General features: G+C 42.5%; 2 protein-coding genes across 7 annotated transcripts in view; one reads left to right on the forward strand and one right to left on the reverse strand.

The window, feature by feature from the left end:
* SYNPO2 (synaptopodin 2) overlaps nucleotides 1-20,988 on the forward strand; it is a 174,559-nt gene that overhangs the window by 92,237 nt on the left and 61,334 nt on the right. The gene's annotated exons all lie outside the window — the stretch shown is intronic.
* The window catches only part of LOC125093322 (uncharacterized), a 166,045-nt gene that overhangs the window by 72,036 nt on the left and 73,021 nt on the right, over nucleotides 1-20,988 (reverse strand). For 2 of the 6 annotated variants that reach the window (XM_047718321.1, XM_047718320.1), the window contains exon 4: nucleotides 3,536-3,806. In XM_047718321.1, coding sequence (XP_047574277.1) covers nucleotides 3,536-3,806 — 271 coding nt within the window. Of the gene's footprint in view, nucleotides 1-3,145; nucleotides 6,027-11,908; nucleotides 11,946-20,988 lie in introns of those variants that run through there. The other 4 variants (XM_047718319.1, XM_047718322.1, XR_007125206.1 and 1 more) reach the window with 4 other exon arrangements.

A 20,988-nucleotide genomic window follows, 5' to 3' on the forward strand; every position in this document is an offset into this window, starting at 1 on the left:
ACAAATTGGTGGTTGCCTGAGGGGATGGGTGAAATAGATAAGGGGGGATTAAGAGCACTTAACATGGGGCTTCTGGCTGGCTCAATCAGAAGAACATGTGACTTGATCTCGGGGTTGTGAGGTCAAGCCCCATGTCCGGTGTAGAGATTACTAAAAAAATAAAAAAAAGAGTGTACTTGTCATGATGAGCACTAAGAAATGTATGGAATTGTTGAATCACTATATTGTACACCTGAAACTAATATCACATGTATGTAAATTATACTTCAATAATTTTTTAAAAGCTTCACTAAAAAAAGAAAAAGAACTTCATTAATAAGTGTCACCATCACCATTTCAAGCGTCTTTTCCTATCACAATGTAGTATAGCTGGAAAGGAAAGATATATAGAACACTAATCCATTGGTTTTCAAAGTCTCATTTATAAAATGGATCAAGCGGGCCTGGTTGAATGAAGAGGAAGGGAAGAAGGGACTATGAACCTGGTGATAGCCCAGAAGGCTATCACCAGAATCCACAAACCAGTCCGTAAACCACTAATTTGAACTAAATGTCACAATTTGCCGATGAAGAAACTGAGCCCAGAAATATTAGGTGCCTCACTTATGGTCATGTAATGAGTTTGTGACAGAGTTTTGATTCGAGATCCCAGCTTACTAAGCACAGAGCCCTTTCCAGGGCTTTCCCCACAAATACTGCTAAATAAAGAGTTCATTTCTACTCACTGGACTAGCGCAATTCCTCTCTGTGCCCAAGAGCAGTGTATGAGAACTAGTGTTTTCCTTGTTACATATCTTTGTTATTGAAGGAGATTCACAATTCAATGAAATCACCAAGGTACCAGCCACAGTGTGACAAACCACAAGGGACAGCCCATTGTCCATTTTTAGCTGGCCCACCTGTTCCATGCTGTGCTTTCCCTAAAGCCTTGCAACCCACCTGCTTTGTAAGTTCAGCCCAGAACTGCACAGCAAGTCCTGAGTTTGCTGGTTACTTTGATGGGTGGTCTCCTTTCTCCATCAGCAACCGGGGAAGCTAACCACACATTAGAGGGCCTCGATGGTGGCCAGTTAGCACAGAGCCCCCCAGAGCTACCATTAGAGGCCATCCACATTAATACCATCCTCCACAGCCTTCCTTATGATTAATGTAATCACAATAATTACTGGCCTCCCTTCTGAGGTCATGGCCACAAGAGCAAGAGTTTTCCCTGAGTGTATTGTGTCCAAACAACCATAAGTCCTTAGTTATGGAAGATGATGTCATGAGTTCTGATGTAGGGGTTGCTCTAGAACAGCTGAGGATTGTCCCCAAAGGCCTAAAGGAGCCAATTCAACTTCTGTCGCACAGCTGCCACCCCATGGCCACATGCATGCAGCCAATTACCCTATCATTAACCTAAACCAGCTTGTGGCTGTTGTGATTGTGATTGTACTTTTTATTCCTGTACCTTTTAGAGGAATGTTGAGACCTAAAATCTTCCTTTTTATGCCCCTCAGATTTGGCACATAATAATCTTTTCTCCCTCCCTCCCTCCCTCCCTCCTTCCCTCCCTCCCTTCTTTCTTCCTATCCTATCTTTTTTTCCTTCTTTGTCAGGAGCTAATGCTTAAATCAAAACAGGTCAGATTGGAATTTCCATCAAGAAACAAACACACCCGCGCGCACACACACAGTTGGTTGTTGGTTATTCTCTAATTCGACCACTTGAGGGCAGCATAGCCTTGGGAACATATTTTTTGAGTGCCTGATCACGTAGCACAAGGAGGAACTATGTGCTGTGACTTTCATATAGATATCGCTGTAATTCAGGGAATAAACCATAAATAATGAGAAAACACTCCCTGGAAGTCATTTCAAATTTAAGGATGAAGGAATACATGTCTAATTTTATTTTATTTATTATTTTTTTGAGATTTTATTTATTTATTTGACAGAGATCACAGAGAACCAGGCAGAGAGAGAGGAGGAAGCAGGCTCCCTGCTGAGCAGAGAGCCCGATGTGGGGCTTGATCCCAGAACCCTGGGATCATGACCTGAGCCAAAGGCAGAGGCTTTAACCCACTGAGTCACCCAGGGGTCCCTACATGTCTAATTTTAAAAGTACCTACATCATGTTCTTACGTAACATAGTTGCTTGAGTCAGGCACAATATAAACCATTTGCATGAAAAAGATTTAAAAGTGAGGGCTCTCCTGTTGGTGAAAATGCAAACTGGTGCAGCCACTGTGGAAAACTTCCTCAAAAAGGTAAAAACTGAATTACCTTAAGATCCAGCAATCGCACTACTGGGTATTTACCCAAAGAATACAAAACACTAATTCAAAGGGATACCTGCCCACCCTCCACCCCCCGTGTTTGTAGCAGCATTATTTACAATAGCCAAGGAAGAAGCCCCCCATGTGTTCACCGAGGAAACACTGAATGGCTAAGGAAGAAGTGGTATAGATAGAGTGATTAGATAGATAATGGAATATTATTCCATTTTATTATTCAGCCATAAAAAAAGAAGGAAATCTTTGCAACGACATGGATGGATCTAGAATGTAATGCTAAGTGAAATAAATCAGTCAGAGAAAGACAAATATATGCTTTCATTCATATGTGGAATTTAAGAAACAAACAAGCAAAGGGAAAAAAATAAGAGAGAGAGGCAAATCTAGAAGCAGACTTTTAGTTACAGAGAACAAACAGAGGGTTACCAGAGGGGAGGAGGATGGGGGGATGGATGGAATAGGTGATGCGGATTAAGGAGTGCACTTGTGATGACACAGGGTGTTTGTTGGGTGGAAGTTCTGAATCACTATATTATATACCTGAAAATAATAAAACACTTTATGTTAACTAACTGGAATTAAGGTAAAAACTTAAAACATTTTTTTAGTTAAAAAATAAAATGTGTAAATCCAAGTGATCTCATAAAAATAAGGGGGTTCCAGACAGGGAAAACAAACAAACAAGGCTAAACTAAGATATACCCCATAGGGGTGCCTGGTGGCTCAGTCGGTTGGGCGTCTGCCTTCGGCTCAGGTCAGGATCTCAGTGTCCGGCAATCGAGTCCCGCATTAGGCTCCCTGCCAAGCAGCTGCTCCCTCTCCCTCTGCTACTGTTCCCCCTGCTTGTGCTCTTTCTCTCTCTGTCAAATAAATAAAAAAATCTTAAATAAAATATACTGAACAATTGACCTGGGAATACAATCCTGGATATGTTTGCAAGTCCTTATGTTTCTCCCAGGACACGGTTTTTCACGACTAACATGTCCCCGTTACTACCTCTATCTTTTTTCCTCATGTATCTTTTTTTTTATTGTCATTTTACATCTCCTTACTGCAGCTTCTCCCACCCTTCCCTCTGATGACCACTTCGGCAGGCTACAGAGGAGCAGGGAACAAAGCTGGGGCCTGGCACCCCCACCAGGCTACCAGCCTGGGAGAACAAGTCACAATTACAAATTATCACAATTAGTGCCTGTACTTGGGAGATGGGCAAATGAGGAGGCCCAGATCCTTATTGTCAGTGGTCTGTTTGGCACTGACCTTGCTCTGGAGGTGATTGTAGTTCTTCAGCCTATGGGAGTTGATATCTATGAACCCAGTGGCATCGACTGGCTCATAATCGCCCTGCATGTTCATGCTCACCAGCAACTCGTTGTAGAGGGACAGCGGGGACTCCCAGCCGAGGATGTACACCCAGACTTGAAGACAGACACCTGCACTTTCCCTTCCATGCTCTCCTGGGATCTGGTGATGCAGTGGCGGACAGATTGACACTAAGCAGGAAAACTGCCTCTCTGCCTTTATTCTATATCTTGGGAGTCAATCCAGGATGGGTAAGAGAAGAGAAAAAGGGGAAGTTTAGAGGGAAAGAAAAGTAGAAAGGCATCGCACTCTGTCTTTGCAGAATCACGAGCAGTGATTTGTAGGGAAATGTCTACATTGACCTAATTCATAGGGAACTATATTAACTCCATTCATCTCCAACCCTCACCAATATATTGCTTGTAAATACTGTTTGGTAGTGGTGTGTTTTCTTTTTTTTTTTTTTTAAGGATTTTTTATTTATTTATTTGAGAGAGAGAGAGAGAGACAAAACATGAGAGGAGAGAGGTCAGCAGGAGAAGCAGGCTTCCCGCCAAACAGGGAGCTTGATGTGGGACTCAATCCCGGGACTCCAGGATTACGATCTGAGCCAAAGGCAGTTGCTTAACCAACTGAGCCACCCAGGCACCCTACCTTTTGGTAGTTTTCACATGACGTTAATTAAGAAATTGCATTTGATCAGCCTGAGATATTTATGTTCTCTTTCCACATATCATTGCATAAGCTATCTAAAGAAGAGACAGATAACGAACTCCCAGAAACCTGTCTGGAAGGCACTCTGTATTCCTTCCTCTGCTTCTCTGTACGGGCCATAGAAAGAATTTAGTAGTTCTTGAATACATTTCCCAGATTATCTGAAGAAGCAAAGTCTTAACTTGATGCATGGGGTTTTTTGTTTGTTTGTTTGTTTTGTTTTTGTTTTTTCAAGGTTGTCATTGTGGCAAGGAACTGGAGGAAAGATCTGGAAGCAACCCATAAGAGGAGCTTCTTTAGTATGACCTCAGCTGGACCTTCAGTGCCTTTTGAAAATCCCTTCTTTCATCTCAAGTCCATATGCTGTCAAATTCCTTTCTGTATTTTTTGGCAAACCTCCAAAACGAAACTCTTTCTCCTGGGGCACGGAGGTGACCTCCGCTACTTTGCTGAGATGGCCAAGGTGATTAGGTGTGAACTCCCTGGCTTTCCTCTCTTCACTTCAGTTTTTTCTCCTTCAATCTCTTCCAGGATCTTGTTCCATCAAATATCTCCCTAACTCCACTCTTTTCTCCCACACTTGAGAAAAAGTTCTTTCTCCACCTTATTCACCTTTCCAGCTCCGATCCTTTCGCCCTCCATCTGTGGCAGATTCTTGAAAGAAAGGACCACCACGTCCTGGGCCACCACATCCTGGAGTGCCTTTACATTATTCCACCCAGCTCCCACTCTTCACAAACCACCCTTTAACGTTCATTAGAAATTTGCTCATCACCAGGTGGTCAGTGATTTCTTCCCGCTCTTCTCTTTACAACATCACACATCTGTCACTGTGGTGGCATCAATGACAGTTCCCCCACTTCTCTCTTTGAATTTCTTTCTTCCCTTGGCTTCAGGAACACACATACTAGCACTCTGACCTTTTCTCCTAAGTCTCTGTTGGCCCCATTTCTTCTCCTTCCCTCTTACATATAGGGATTTTTTCAGTACTCATCCCCTCCATCTTCTGGGTCCTCTTTTCCTGAGCTTGTCTATACCTACAGCTTTAACTACCACTTCCTTGCCCTTGGCGCCCCATATGCATTTATCTGCCAAGCTGTGTACCTCACTTTCCAATGGAACAGCTGTCATGTACACATGTCCTGTATCTCACTTTGCTGCACATCCTCCCCCTGTCTGTCCCAAACTCATTCTCCCATCTTACTAGCCCTCAAGTCTCAAGACAAAATTTCAGTCATCATCGACTCCTTCTGTGCCGTTTGTAAATTGATTGGACATGAACTTAAGGGATTAGGAAATGATTTTGCAGAATCTCCCTTGTATTCCAAGTGACAGTGCTGCACTTCAAGCCACTGTCACCTGGACTTGAAACCATCACCAAACTGTTGTCTCTGTCATTCATCTCTTTCTTCCTTGTTCCAGCCCAATCAATATTTGGCCATTAGCTATTTCCCAACAGTCTCCCTAATGCAAAAGAAACGGGTAACATTAGTTGCTTCCAAAATAAATGGCTGGGGAACAAGAGTGGAAGGGAGGGGAAATTTACACTTACATACCATCTTATTCCTTTAAAATTCTGTGCTCCGTGAATATATTGGCTATTAATAACGTTTAGGGGTGCCTGGGTGGCTCAGCTGGTTAGGCCACCGATTCTTGGTCTCAGTTCAGGTCTTGATTTTAGGGTCCTGAGTTCAAACCCCATGTTGGGCTCCATGTGGACCTGGTATGGAGCCTGCTTAAAAAAAAAAAAACAAAGCAAAAATAATGTTTAAGTTAAACAGGTATTGCCAACTAAGTTTAGAAAAATAAACATTTTTTTTTTTTTAAGTTACTCTTCTGCTCAGAATCTTGCACGCATTGACTTCAAAACCAAACCAGACTTCATCCCATCATTGAAAGCTTCCTTAGGTCTGGCCACACCCTTCCTTCTAGTCTGCTCTTTCTCTCTGCTGTCTCCACTGCACAGCCCAGTCACGTGCCATTACTCTGGATTCCAAGCCTTCCATGCCCTTGTTCAAACCATCCCATCTGCCTGAGGCATCCTGCTTCATACCAGACACTGTCCTTCCTTCCTTCCAGCTTCACCTCCGATGTCACCAGTTCCAAAGTGCTTTCCCGGACCCCAGCATGTAAAACCACTGCTCTTCCGTAGGTTCCTGGACTGTGCTCTTGGTTCTGTCGGAGCCAGCCTATGCCCATGCACGTGACTGTTCTTATCTGTGTGTGTTTTGCACCCCTTAGTTCAATGCTCTTCGCATGATGGGTTCTCAGTTAATGATATCTGAAGGTTGCTGGCCGCAGACCCCACCAAAATGAAAACCGTTTGGAGAGGGTGCCCTTTGTGTCTTCGCTGGTGTTTGTCATTGCCCTCAGGAAATACAAAGGTTGAGGATTCCCTCTGTGGTCAGTGCTTCCTCAAGTCTGGTCCCAGACCACCTGCTGCGGAAGCACCTGGAGAGCTCACTAAAATGTAAATTGCTTGGCTCCAACTGAGACCTGCTGGTTCGGCATCTCTGGGAGTGCGTTTTGGCAATCTGTAATTTAAGCATGTACCTCAGGTGATCCTTACACTGGGTTTTGAGAGCCTTTGCCGTCGTAGACTACGGCAGGGTTTAGGGGGAAGGTTTGAGTGGAGAGAATCCCTGGGGTTTCTTTAGCGCAACCCTGCCTGTGTGCTCGGTGTTCTCGGCTTCTGCCAGCCCTTCCACCCCGCGGCCCAGCCCGCTCCGTGTCCCTGGCTATGCTTCTTGCTCCTGGAACAGGACTTGCCCTCTGTCTCTCCTTTCGGGAGGTTGACAGCTGAGCCGTCAAGCTCTGATTCCTTGCAGAAGCTGGTGCTGGCACCCCGCCGACGGAGTGCCTCAGACTTCAACAATAATCTTGTCTTTTTTCACTCTTCTCTCTTTTCCTGGAACTGCTGTGGGCAAGTGATTATCCCTGCGTTGCAGACATGGGGATCCTGAGGCAGGAAAATGTGAGACTTGCCTAAGACTCTGACATATTAATAGAGTTAATGTCAAAAGCCCTGTCATCCAGCTTGGCACTCCCAGTGGCCATTTTGTCAATCAGTAAGTCAATCAGTTAATCAACAAGTATTTACTGAATGCCAAATAGGCGTCCAGAAGTGTCTGATTTAACAACTGCTGGCTGGGACAAAACTTGGTTCAGTGACCTTATATCATCCCTGTGTGCCATGCTGTCCACAGTTTGCTGCTTTTGTGGTCATGCCAGGTTGCTGAGCTATATTTCACATCAATACCACCATATATTACATAATTCTGTAGCCCTTAACGAAGTTAAGAGGAATAGGGCTCGGCCAGCTCCTCCAGCGTGACTGGCTATTTGGCGATCTCAGCTTGACATTGTGGCTCTCACAATGTTTGGTTTTCCTTGGACTTCCATTGAATTAAAAGAAATTCTGCAGACAAGGGCGCCTGGGTGACTCAGTCAGTTAAGTGGCTGCCTTTGGCTCAGGTCATGATCTCGGGGTCCTGGGCTCAAGCCCCACATGGGGCTCCCTGCTCAGCGGGAAGCCTGCTTTCTCCCTCTGCCCCTTCATGCTGCTCCCTCTGCTTGTGCTCTCTGTCAAATAAATAAATAAAATCTTAAAAAATTCTGTACACAAGTATGTGACTCTCTGAAAGAAATCTTTTTCTTTTACGCTTTCCATCCACGGTTATACTCAAAACCTCTATCCTCAGCGTAAATGGCTTTCATTTATCCTTTTATCCTAAAATCCTTTTATATATGAAGATGATTATTTACTTCCACCCTATGGCCCCCAACACTATACCCCTTCCTAAAACCAATAAACAGAAAGAATTTTTTTGTGCTACAGGCCATATTTACTGACACAAGTGTTTTTATTTATTTTCTAACAGTCACAGTGGAAACTATAACCATGTGTGTACAAACCCAGTTTGTTTTTTTAGCCAGTTTACTTTTTTTTTTTATGAATGAAAGATAGAAAATCAGTTCAATTAACTGTTTAAAAATGCCTATTCAGGGGCGCCTGGGTGGCTCAGTGGGTTAAGCCGCTGCCTTCGGCTCAGGTCATGATCTCAGGGTCCTGGGATCGAGTCCCACATCGGGCTCTCTGCTCAGCAGGAAGCCTGCTTCCCTCTCTCTCTCTCTCTCTGCCTGCCTCTCCGTCTACTTGTGATCTCTCTCTGTCAAATAAATAAAATCTTTAAAAAAAAAAAAAAGAAAAGAAAAGGAAAAATGCCTATTCAAACTGGGCTGTCTATGCGCAGTGTCCTGTAGGTTAGCATACAGGTTGTCCTGGCTGCTGAAAATCAGAATTAAACTGTCACAGACTACCTGGAATGAATCAGTATCTGGATAAAACTCCCATGGATAAGATCTGAAAAAAATTTGGCCTTCTTCTTTTCTTAGATTTCATATGGTTTTTAAAGTAGCCCCAAAACTTGACCCTGATTTCAGTTAGCATTGGTGGCCCCAGAGGTATCTACGGGGAGCATCACGCTGGCCCACCCCAGGTTTGAGATGTGATAAAAGGCATCTGCGGCCATTTCCATTCTCTCTAGTCTGTAAATGGGCTGGATTTAGAATTAATCCAAATCACCTTGGGCTGACAGAGAGTCTGGTCCTTTGCTGAGAGAGATTGGGGCCAGTAATTTTACCTTCACATTGTTCGACATTCTATTTCAGGCTTAATGTTGGAACATGTTCTTCCTTTTTCCATCTCATGCAGCCATTAAATAAATGCCCTGGCTGGATCAGACGAACCAGGAAACAGAATGTTACTCAGTGAGCTATTGATATTGCCCCCTAAAGCTTCCAACAACTTCCCCTCTCAACATCACTGACAGGGCCAGAAGATTCCGGTGGGTTGCTTTTGTCCATTCATGTGTGTTGCAAACGTGTTATATGTCTCACTCAATAAAACTACCGCAGTTTTCCTGAATTATACCAAGACCAAGACTTCTTTAGATATGTCATTCTCCTGCCATTGTTCAGGTGAAATTACAAATAAAAAACATCTATAATGAGTTGATTATAGATATCCAAATGGACACAGGAAAAAGTTGATTTACTAGATCAAGTTCACAGAACGACTTTAAATAAAGTTAGAACAGACCAAGAACTAAGGCCTAATAATTTTCTTCTAAGTCCATAATATAACACAGTTTCTCTTATAACATGGAATGTCTCACACAAATAACATGAAAGAGAAATTGAATAATTTAAATCTTTAGAATTTCACTTTGATTTAAAGATAATGTGGCTTTAATTATTTTAAATTTTATTTCCTTCACTGATTAAAACTCCTATTATGCACCAGAATTGCTCCTTCTAGATTTCTTTTACTTATGACTGATGGATCTCAGAGAAGAAAAAATTAGATTGTGGTTTAAATATCCGAGCAGGGCTATTACTGTGTTCCCTTTTATTTTTCAAATACCCATTTTTATAGTCACTCCATGTTTAGGTGTTTTATATGCATTTTCTCTGTTCTTCCCAATGATGTATTAAGTACAGCTTATCCTTGTTACTCTGCAGAAAAGGAAAATGACTCCATCAAGTTATGCAATGTGAATTAATGAGCTCGGTGCCTGACATGTAACAATTTCTCAGTCAATATTAGTTAAAATAATCATTATTTTTTCCAAGGTGACACAGTTACTACATGCAAGAGTATGGATTCGAAGTCAAATATAACAGCATGCTTTTGCCACTGTCCACACACTGCCTCAATTTTCACACTTGATTTTATGGGCAGACTTATTCTAATCTTGTTTATATGACCAGCTAGAGCAAATATTACATAAATTATATTTATCTGTCCATATCTCATTAACGTTAATTTATGTGCATGTACATCTGTGTGTCTTCTTGTCTTATTTGTTGTGTTTTGGTTTTGTTTTTAGGTCTTTATATTGTACATTGTCATGTGTTTAAGAAAACTTTTAGACCTAGGAGTGAAGCCTCCGGGCACCCCGGGAATGGGAAGAAGGTATTAATCAAGAGGCCTATACGTGTGAAATGAAACAGGCCCGCTCCAAGGAAGAGCTGGGAACTTCCCTAAAAGCAGAGGGCTCCTAGCACAGCCTTATAAGCAGGTTGAGTGACACCTCATCCTAAAAATAGGACTTGCTTGGATACTGCGAGATGGGACATTTGGATTCTGTTTTATTTCGAACTGACATTTTGGAAAGTACATCCAACATTTCCTTTAGAAGAACTCCAGTGAGTCTATGAGTTATTCTGAAGAAAGTCTGTAAGAATTTGGACTTTTATTTATAAATTAATAAGTGGCCTTCACTTTCATTTCAAGAAAGGGATTCGATTTATGTTATAATGAGGAGTTCCAGCTCAGACCTCCAGCCTCTTTCCCTGCAAGCCCCATTCCAGCTACACGAAGCTCACATTAGGCTCTGCCCAAGCGCCCTTTGGGCTTCTCTGCAAAAGTCAATAGCTAAGGAGCCTCAGTAGGCAACATACACCCCTCCTCTCTTTCTTTCCTTTTCACTCTCTCCTCTCTTTATCTATTTTTTAAAACTTTCTTTCCCAAAGTCTAATCCCTTTGATCTTAAGTTTCCAAAATTTTTTTTCAATTTTTATTTATTTATTTGGCAGACAGAGATCACAAGTAGGCTGAGAGGCAGGCAGAGAGAGAGGAAGGGAAGCAGGCTCCCTGCTGAGCAGAGAGCCCGACTCGGGGCTCGATCCCAGGACCCCGGGATCATGACCTGAGCTGAAAGCAGAGGCTTAACCCACCAAGCCACCCAAGCGCCCCTTAAGTTTCCAAATTTTGACAGAAGGCTCAACTTTGATTGAAACTTCTCTAGAAGAACACCCAGGTGGTATTAATGATGAGCAGCTACTCAAGCAGTTCCCTTCTTTGGTTAAAAAAAGGGGCACCTGGGTGGCGCAGTTGGTTAAGCAGCTGACTCTTGGTTTTGGCTCAGGTCTGATCTCAGGGTCGTGAGATCGGAGCCCCACATTGGGCTCTGTGCTCAGCACAGTGTCTGCTTCAGATTTTCTCTCCCTCTCCCCCTCCTCGTGTGCTCTCTCTCAAAAACAAAACAAAACAAAACAAAACAAAACAAAAAAACAATAGGATGGTCACACAAAAAAGCAGTCATTGAATTAGCCAGAACTGGGCTTTGGAAATGCATATGAAACCCTGGAATCAGTGATCTTGGCTGCATAATTTCATGCTTACATACAGAGGAGTTGATTAGGAAAGGCATCTCAGCCTGGTCTGGGCTGAATCACACGGGCTGTGTTAACCTGGTGCTCTCACCAGAAGCCTCTGAGAATACTTGAAAGTGTCAGACCCTGGGTCATAATTATGCCTGTGAGACCCTGTGCCCATTGCTGGGGAAGAGACTGTCAGCCTCTAGGGGTGTGAACAGCATTTCAGAGATTTCTGGAGAGCAACTGAGAGTAGCTAAGGCTTTGGCAAGCTTGAGACCGAGAGCCAGTTCCTCAAACTGTGACTCAAATTGGCATATGACTTTAAACTTGTTTGTATCATTCTCTAATTGTCTCATGTGTGCTCATATGTTCCTTGCAAGCCTGAAAGCATCAGAAGACAGAGACTATGCTATTTTTGATTTCCCCAAAATTCTGTCAGAGTCATGGGCTCACCTTGTTGGATGATAGTCTCTGGTAGCAGTGACTTCAGCTGCAAATAAAGAAAAGCAGTTGATGTTCCAAATGATAAAAGAATGTGTCATGTTGGGGTGCCTGGGTGGCTCAGCAGGTTAAGCATCTGCCTTCAGCTCAGGTCATGATGACCCCTTTGTCGGGCTTGGTCAGTAGGGGGGTCTGTTTCTCCCTCTGCCCCCATCCCGCTTGGCTCTGATGCTGTCTTTCTCAAATAAATAAATAAAATCTTAAAAAAAAAAAAAAGAATGTGTCATGTAGTCATGCCTCTGTGGTAACAGATTGATCACCAAGATAGAAATACCCCATGAGGCATAAATAGGTGAACTGCACTCAGTATCTGAGAATCTTGTGGCAGAGACAGAAAAAAACAGGTGGTCGGGTTAAGGGTTTCGGGATCTAGAGGACATCTGAGTTGTTTCCAGGCAGGGACCCCAGCAGCAGCTCTCCAGGGGGTGCATGGTCAATACCAACAGCCCTTGAGAGCAAAACTTGAGACCTTGAGGCTGCCAAGTCCACTGTCCATCGGTAGACAGACCCACATCATTGCTTCATGTATTCTTTAATTCAGATGTTAACGGTTGGATGGCAGACACCATGCCCAGTGCTAGGAACACAAAGATGAATGTACATGGTCCCCGTGTCCAGAGGTGAGACTAACTAGAAACCGATACATTATGACCTCAAGCTAAATACCATATAGCAGCATGGTTTAATGAAAAGGAATTTTGCAAAAGAGGGAAATGGAGCTAGTTTTGGATACAGGCTTTGCCAGCTATGATTGATAGTATGACTTGGATATTTTGAGTCTGTTTCCTCAGTCTGTAATTTGGAAAGTAATATCTCTTAGGATTGTTGAAAGAATAAAGTGAGAAACACAGGGGCGCCTGGGTGGCCCAGTGGGTTAAAGCCTCTGCCTCAGGCTCAGGTCATGATCCCAGGATCCTGGGATCGAGCCCCACATGGGGCTCTCTGCTCAGTGGGGAGCCTGCTTCCCTTTCTCTCTCTCTGCCTGCCTCTCTGCCTACTTGTGATCTCTGTCTGCCAAATAAATAAATAAATAAAATCTTTTAAAAAATGAGAAACACATATAAATCATAGCACCATGGGATGCCTGGGTGGTTAAGCGTCTCCCTTCGGCTCAGGTCATGATTCCACGGTCCTGGGATCGAGCCCCTATGAGATTCCCTGCTCAGCAGGGAGCCTGCTTCTCTCTCTGCCTCTGCCCATCCACCTGCCTGTGCTCTCTCTTTCTGATGAATAAATAAAATTAGAAAAAAAATCATAGCACCACACTGCATATGACAGACCATCAGGAAACATTTGATTCCATGCTCCGTAACCACAGAATATGCAGTGTGGTGGCTGCTCGGGGACAAGAGCCCATGGGTGCTTGAGAAACGGAGAGGAGCCTCCACCTAGGAAATGACAGTTTTGTTTGATCCTGAAGAGTAAGTCAGTCCTGTGTCTAGTCATTCACTCAGCACATGTTTACAGAGCATTGCTATGTGCCAGATATTATGCCAGCTACTGGGGACACAACAGTGTAGAAAACAGACAGTGCTGGACCTCATAGAGCTTATCTGCCAGAGGAGACAGACCAAAACCAAGCAAATGGACATACTAAGAATAAGCAGGGCAGTGGAGATGGAGAACTGTGATTTTTCCATGTATTCAGTTTTCTGGCAGGGGCACCAAGCTAACATAGCCCACAGCTCAGGCCAGACCAGGATGAGATGCCTTTCCTAAATCAACTCCTTTGTGTGTAACATGAAATCATGCAGGAAAGATCACGGGGTCCAGGGATTCACATTCCGGATCCAACATCCAGGTCTTGCTGATTCAATGACTCCTTTTTGGTGTGAACATCTTATTCTTTTTCTTTTAATTAAAGATGGGAATTGGGGTGCCTGGGTGGCTCAGTCCTTAAGCATCTGCCTTCGGTTCAGGTCATGATCCCAGGGTCCTGGGATGGAGCCCGGCATCACATCGGGCTCCCTGCTCAGCAGGAAGCCTGCTTCCCCACTCCCACTCCTGCTGCTTGTGTTCCCTCTCCTGATGTGTCTCCCTCTGTCAAATAAATAAATAAAATCTTCTAAAAAAATTAATAAGGATGGGAACTTCCTGACCTCTTCATCATCAGTGCCACTTGAGTGTTCTTCTAGAGAAATTTTCATCAAACTTGAGCCGTCTGTCAAAGCTCAGAGATCCTTAAGATTGAAGTGATTAGACTTTAGGAGACAGACAAGAAATGGAAAAGAAAGGGGTTGGAGAGGGAGAGAAAGAGAGAGATACATATTTGCCACTGATATTTTGCATTGTCTGGATGGTGCTTGGGCAGAACCACATGTGAAGCTCATGTAGCTTTAACATCTGCATTTATTGGGGAAAGGGCTGACATGACATCTGGCCTGTTATCAACCAAGAACCAAAGGACGAGAAGGACCAAGCCATGTAAGAAGCGAAGGGAAGAACATTCTATGCAGAAATAACGTGTTTAGTTGCTCTGAAGCAGGGAAGGGCAGGACTGAGCAAGTGAAAGAAGAGAATTAAAAGGGGGGGAAGATAGCATGTAATAAAGTTCAACAATGAAGGATTCAAGAGAGTTCACATGTGAAAAAGACAGAGTCACTGAAGAATCTGGCATGTTCTAAGAATCTGGAGAACTTCATCGTGGCTGCACTTGAGGCTGGAGGAAGGAGGGGAGGGAGGGAGAAGGGGGGCAGGAGATGGAGTTAGGAAGGTAGATGGGGTGATTGTGCAAGATCTCTCTTGTGTGATGTGAATATATCTAGATCTAGTTCTGTTCATAATCAAGACTGCACAGATTTGTACAAGAGAGTGTTGATGTAGGACTTGATTGTGGAGAATGGATCTATTTATTTATTTATTTTAAAAAATTTTTATTTATTTATTTGTCAGAGAGAGACATAGCACAAGCAGAGGGAGAAGCAGGCAGAGGAGAAGCAGGCTCCCAGCTGAGCAAAGAGCCCAGTGCAGGACTTGATCCCAGGACCCTGGAATCAAGGCAGTCTCTTAACCAACTGAGTCACCCAGGCGTCCCTGGAGAATGAATTCAAAATGAAAAGATTGAAAACGTGACCTTCAAATGACAGGCTGCCAAAACAGTCTGAGGAAGGACTGAAGTAAGGCAGTGGTGGGGAGGACCAGATTCAAGAGACGATCTGCGGTAGAAGCAACAGGATATGATAAGATGTGGAGTTGAGGACATGGAAGAGTTGGGGTAACAGTGAGGCTTCCAGCTTGGGAAGCACACATTCCATTAGCCAGTGTCACATATAACATACAGCTTCTGGAAAACTCCCTTGCATGTTCGTGAGAGTGAAAAGGGCAAAAAATGCCTTACTATTACTACAAAATCGTCTTCACCTCACAGACCCTCCAAAAGGGTATTGGGGACCTCCAAGGGTCCTTGAACCATACTTTGAGACTTGCTGTTCTAGGCAGTTATCTGGGACTCCCCCTTCCCCATCCCTCACCTCTCTTTATGAACTGCTCACCTCCAGCAACCTCATAAATGCACGTGACCTGCAGTTATTTTCTCTCTGACTTGCTCTGGCCTTTAGGTTTGGAACTCCTATACTGGAGCAACAGCCCTTGCCTAAACTTCCAAGCCTGTTGTGAAGCCCTCCCATTGATGGTGCTTCTTCACTGTCTTCCACATTTTGGATCCTTACTCCTCTGCATGGCTTCAACTTGTCTTGCTGCTCAGACATCTTCTGTTGTTGAGAAGGATCTCTCATTCCTACCAGAGAAAGAGCATTCTCTGCTCTGGACCCCAGGCAGGTGGTCAGACAGAGATAGGTTCACCTTCTTAAGAAGACCACTGAAAGCAGAGGAGAGCTGAGAGTTAGCGGGAAGCCCGCGTTAATCCTTGAATAGGAAAGCAACATGAGAGAAGTATTTATTAATCTATTTGACACTGATTTACAAAATTCATTAAAGAAGGAAGAGACTAAAAGCAGGAAGCCAGATGTGTAATGTGGATGTGTGTGTGTGTGTGTGTGTGTGTGTGTGTGTGTGTGCTTTTTTAAAGGAAAAAGTCCTTTACCATGTGGAACTGAAACAGCAAAGCTGATAGTATGTGGGATTGGCCATTGTAGAGAAATCCAGTTTTAGAGGATTGACATTTATTTGGAAACCTTTGCCTTCAGACAAATTTACCTTGTTTTACGACCCTTCCTTGATTTAGTTTGGTTTAAAATTGAGAGGAAAAAAACCTATTCCATTGGATCAAATTGTCAAGTGCAGCTTGTTAATATGTCTGCATAAATTTCAAATAACTTCTTTCTTCTAATAACTCAACACTCAATTCGTGGATCCATCCTCTTACTGAATGCTTGTGTATGAGCCAACAACCTCCCTCCACCCTCCATTTTGCTCTACCAGCATGATTCTCTTAGCATACAAAATTCTTAGCCTACAGACTCTCATGACATAGGTTTTCCCTTGCATAACCTACAGCTTAGTAAGCTGTTTCTAGAAGTCTGTTTGAGAACGTGTTTAACTACTCTGAGGGTCTTTTCTCCCTCCCCACACTTTTCTTCTCAATATATATAACATTATTTTTGCTTTTGATATATTATTTTGAATCTTCCAGATTGTAGAAGAGTCTCAAGTGAATGTTTGTTTATATTCAGATGGGTTGAAAATGTATTCCACTAACAGATTAATCCCCGGAGTTCCAGTAATGGAAGCATAGAGTGATTTAATGCTACTCCTAGTCTTAGAATGCATCATGTTGGGCTAAAGCCTAACTGGTTGATCAATAGTCTCGTGCACCTTCCTTGAACTAATTAATAATCCCATTATTCTTGTTGAACATTTGGTTCTTCTAGGAGGCCTTTGGCTCAGTCACTGCCACTATATGAGGCAACATTCTGGGGAGTAGTCTTATTTCTACAGATAATCTGCTCTCTTTCTCTGGAGCGAGGCCTTCTCAGACAACTGGGCCTGGCTGGTGATGCTTTGAACTGCCCAGGGGATGAGGCAGACAGCAAAAAATACACCAATTTAGCAGAAAACACTGACATCAGCGACAGCTGGAGCACCACAAAATCTATAAACACACTTGTTACTCATCTGCTGTCCCTGTTGGGCAAGCTAGGTGTGTGGCCCACTTGAACATCTTGTAGAGGAGAGGTTTCCTAGGCAGGCTTCCTGACGGAACCTGAGATGAAAAGAATCAAATGAGCTCGGCATTCAGAGCATTAAGTGGGTGATTAGTTTAGCCTTGATTTGAAAGAGGAGACCTACCACCTAAATGGAATTTAAAGTGTTGAGGGAAGGAATGACAATTGGATTGGATGGCTCAATGGAACTCTTGTTGATTCAACCTATGGACTGGGGGCTTAGAAGAGTTTGAGTGGTAGCTGGCTGCTGAGGTCTTCTTGAAGGCTGTTTAAGAGGTTCTGCATCTAGCATCCCTTCATCTAGAAAAAGGCAGAGTATTTTATGAAAGGCAAAGCTAATTACAATGCAAATTTAGATTACATGACCATAAGCTTGGCAGGAAATGGTATGTAATTAACATTAACATGTTGGAAGTCTAAAGTTACAAATGCCAGGGATCGCAGAGCAAGATGTCCTCTGTTTATGGTTTTGGGTTATTTATTTTATTTAATTTGTCTTTTGTTTTCGTATCCAAATGCCTGCCCATATAAGAATGAGATTATCTGGTGGGGGAAACGTGATAACCCTAGACCTTATGATTAAATTTTCTTGGACTTTAACCAAATAACCGTAGATCTCTGCTCGATAAATATTCTTATTTGCTTTTTTTAATCACTAATTAATAAAAGTGCACACAAACAAATGTGTTCTCATGATGTATTCAGTCTGTTCTTGCAGACTCCTCGAAGGTAAGGACAAGGTTTTACTCCCAGCACAATTCTCCACAGTGTCCAAGGGCCATGAACGCTCAGAGTTGCTGTCTCAGGGTCTAAATGTCCATCATTATTTTAGATTTTATGCAGGATGACCCCAGCCTATAGCTCTCATCTGTGAAGTTCTTTAAATAAATGTCTTTGTAATGAGCCAAAGCCATTTCTTCAGAAGACAAAACTCAGACCAGTTAGTGTCTTAGGTATTTAAAGAGAAATATATAGCCCAATTTGGAGTTCTACATTGAGTTCCAAGCCCAGCATAATAATCACAGCAGCTACTGTTCACTATTTGTTGTGTACCTACTACTCTGATGAACATTTTATATACATCATGTAGGACAGTCAGTCATTCCTCTCAACAACTATGGTTATGACAGGCATCTTATTCCCATTTTATAGATGAGAAAACTAAAGTTCAGTGATTAACCTGCTCAAAGTCACACAATTAGTAAGTGAAGGAGGAGTTATTTGGACGTAGGTTTGTGTGATTCCAGAGGCCCTGCTTTTGAGGAGCAGTACTATGGGTGGTTGGAAGCTTTGCCTCTGAAGCCAGACTGGGTTTCAGTCTTTGCTCTGCCATGAGACCTGGGCCAAAGGACTGATTTTCTTCTCATTTGTTAACATGGGGGTTAGTAGTAAAACCCATCTTGTAGTGTTGTTTTGAGGATTAAATGTGTTCATATACAAACAACAGAACAGACCTTGACACGTAGAAGCATTATATAGTGTATGCTGTTCACATCTAGTGTGTGCATTATTGTACCCACAGTCATGGCGGCCCCCACATGCCTCAAACACATTCATTCTCTTATTTCCCCTAGACTTGCTTCCCTGGTTTGGCTGAGCAACTGTCATCCGTAGGTTTCCCGAGCTAGAAAACTTTATATTCAACTAGTATTTCGTTATTGATATAAATCAGTTCCTAATTTCTGTCAAATTCGTCTTGTAAATCCTTTATAAACATATCCCATCCTTCCCATTTCTGCATGAGTCACTGCCTCATCATTTATTATCTGGACCTTTGCTGTCCAATATGGTAGCCACCAGCCACGTGTGGCTATTTAACACTTGCATTGTGGCTAATTTGAATTGAGATACATTATAAGTATAAAATACACAAGAGGGTTCAAAGACTTAGAACCAAAAAAATAATGTAACCTATTTCATTAATGACTTTTTATATTGCTTGCATATTGAAAGAAAAACACTTTGGATATTTTGGAATACATATATATGTATGTATATATATATACATATATATGTATATACACACACACACACACACATACATACACATACAGATTTTATTTATTTGAGAGAGAGCATGAATGAGCACAAGCAGTGGCGGGGGTGGGGGGCATTGTCAGAGGGAGAAACAGGAGCCCAATGTGGATCTTTATCCCAGAACCCTGGGATCATGACCTAAGCTGAAGGCAGATGTTTAACCAACTGAGCCACCCAGGTGCCCCAAATATATATATTTAAATTAATTTTGCTTGTTTCTTTTTATGTTTTTACACGGCTACTAGAAAATTTAAAATTATACATGTGGCTTATATTTGTTGTTCATATTATATTTGTACTGACTAGTGCCGGTCTGGATGTTTCCAAATGCTTTCTTTTGTTATCTATGTATCTAGTCATCTATGTAGCTAACCCTACTTTTTTCTGTCTTACCTTTCTCTATTCCCTTGTTCATAGTAATATTAAATACGTCTTCCTGAACACAAATCTGGCCCAGTCTTTTTTTATTTTTAACTTTTTAATTTTTTTATAAACATATAATGTATTATTAGCCCCAGGGGTACAGGTCTGTGAATCGCCAGGTTTACACACTTCACAGCACTCACCATAGAACATACCCTCCCTGGTCCAGTCTCTTTTTGTAATTAAAAGCCTTTGCTAGCTTCAGTGGTCACCTACAATGGAAAGTCCAAACTGCATCTGGGGCATACCCCAACTTATTATCCTCTCTCCACCTGGCCAGCCTCATATTGTGCATGACTCTCTTCCTTGTACTTCACATTTTGGCAGTTCTGAACTGTATTTTGGTTCCCAGGTCCTTTCATAACTCTTTGCCTTCGCACATGTTTTCCCCTTTGTTGTGAATACTCTTCTTTCTGGTTTTCTTGGTGAAGTTTTATTTATTTTCCAAAATCTAACTCAGACATGACCTCCTCTAGGGAGGCTTCCCAGCAAGGTTCATTGTCCCCTCTTTTGCAATACTCTTGTCCTTTATACTTTTATTATTGCCTTTCCACTTGTATAATTTATTTTTGTATCTGTCACCCCCTGCTAACCTGAGTCTATAGAGGACATGACTGTATCTTACTCATTTCTATTTTGCATTCAAAAAATAGTGACTGAATAAAATAAAACTAAACTAAGCTAAACTAAAATAAAACAACCTGCTCTCAAAAGGAGGGTTGCACTTCTGTAAGATAAAAATAACACAAGGCATAAACTGTGCCTTGTGTGTGTGAGAGAGAGAGGTCAATGAATATCTATTTGTAGGAAGAGAAGTCAGTTAATTTTGACTGAAATTTGAAAGAAGGTATGATGAGGTAGGACAAACTTTACTGCCTGACTGAGGAAAGGTCTTTCAGAGGTGGCCTTTTATAAATTTAAGATAGTCTAGGGCCTGACTCTCGGTTATGCAGCTTCCATAGCAATCTTGTCATTGTTCAGACAGTAACCCAATCTGGGGATCCTAACTCTTGCTACTGAAGTCAGAGAAGACTAAGGGTAAGCTAGAATTTTGATTCCTTCCTTTAGAGAGAGGGGAAAAAACATAATGACAAGAAGAACAAATACTTGCATCTTCTTGCCGGGGCCTGTCTTCCCATAGAAACCAAATTATTATGTAAATCCGGAATTTGTGAGTGTGGAATCAGAACAGAGTATGTAAGCTGAAGGCTTCAATGGCAGGTGTCTGCCCTGCTCCCCACCACGATTGGAAAGCCACTGATACTAGGCATGTCAGGCCCTTGGTCTGGAGACCTTCTCTTCGGGGCAGTACTTTTATAGGCACTGCTTTGTCTCCTACCCTTTTCTAATTTCTAATTCTGGACAACTCATTCAGAAAGACACATTCTTTCTTTTGATATAGTAATACCTTCCATTAGGCTGCTCTGGACAATGCTCAGTTCATTTATC

The sequence above is a fragment of the Lutra lutra genome, chromosome 2, assembly GCF_902655055.1.
Source record: "Lutra lutra chromosome 2, mLutLut1.2, whole genome shotgun sequence".
NCBI classification, from domain to species: domain Eukaryota; kingdom Metazoa; phylum Chordata; class Mammalia; order Carnivora; family Mustelidae; genus Lutra; species Lutra lutra.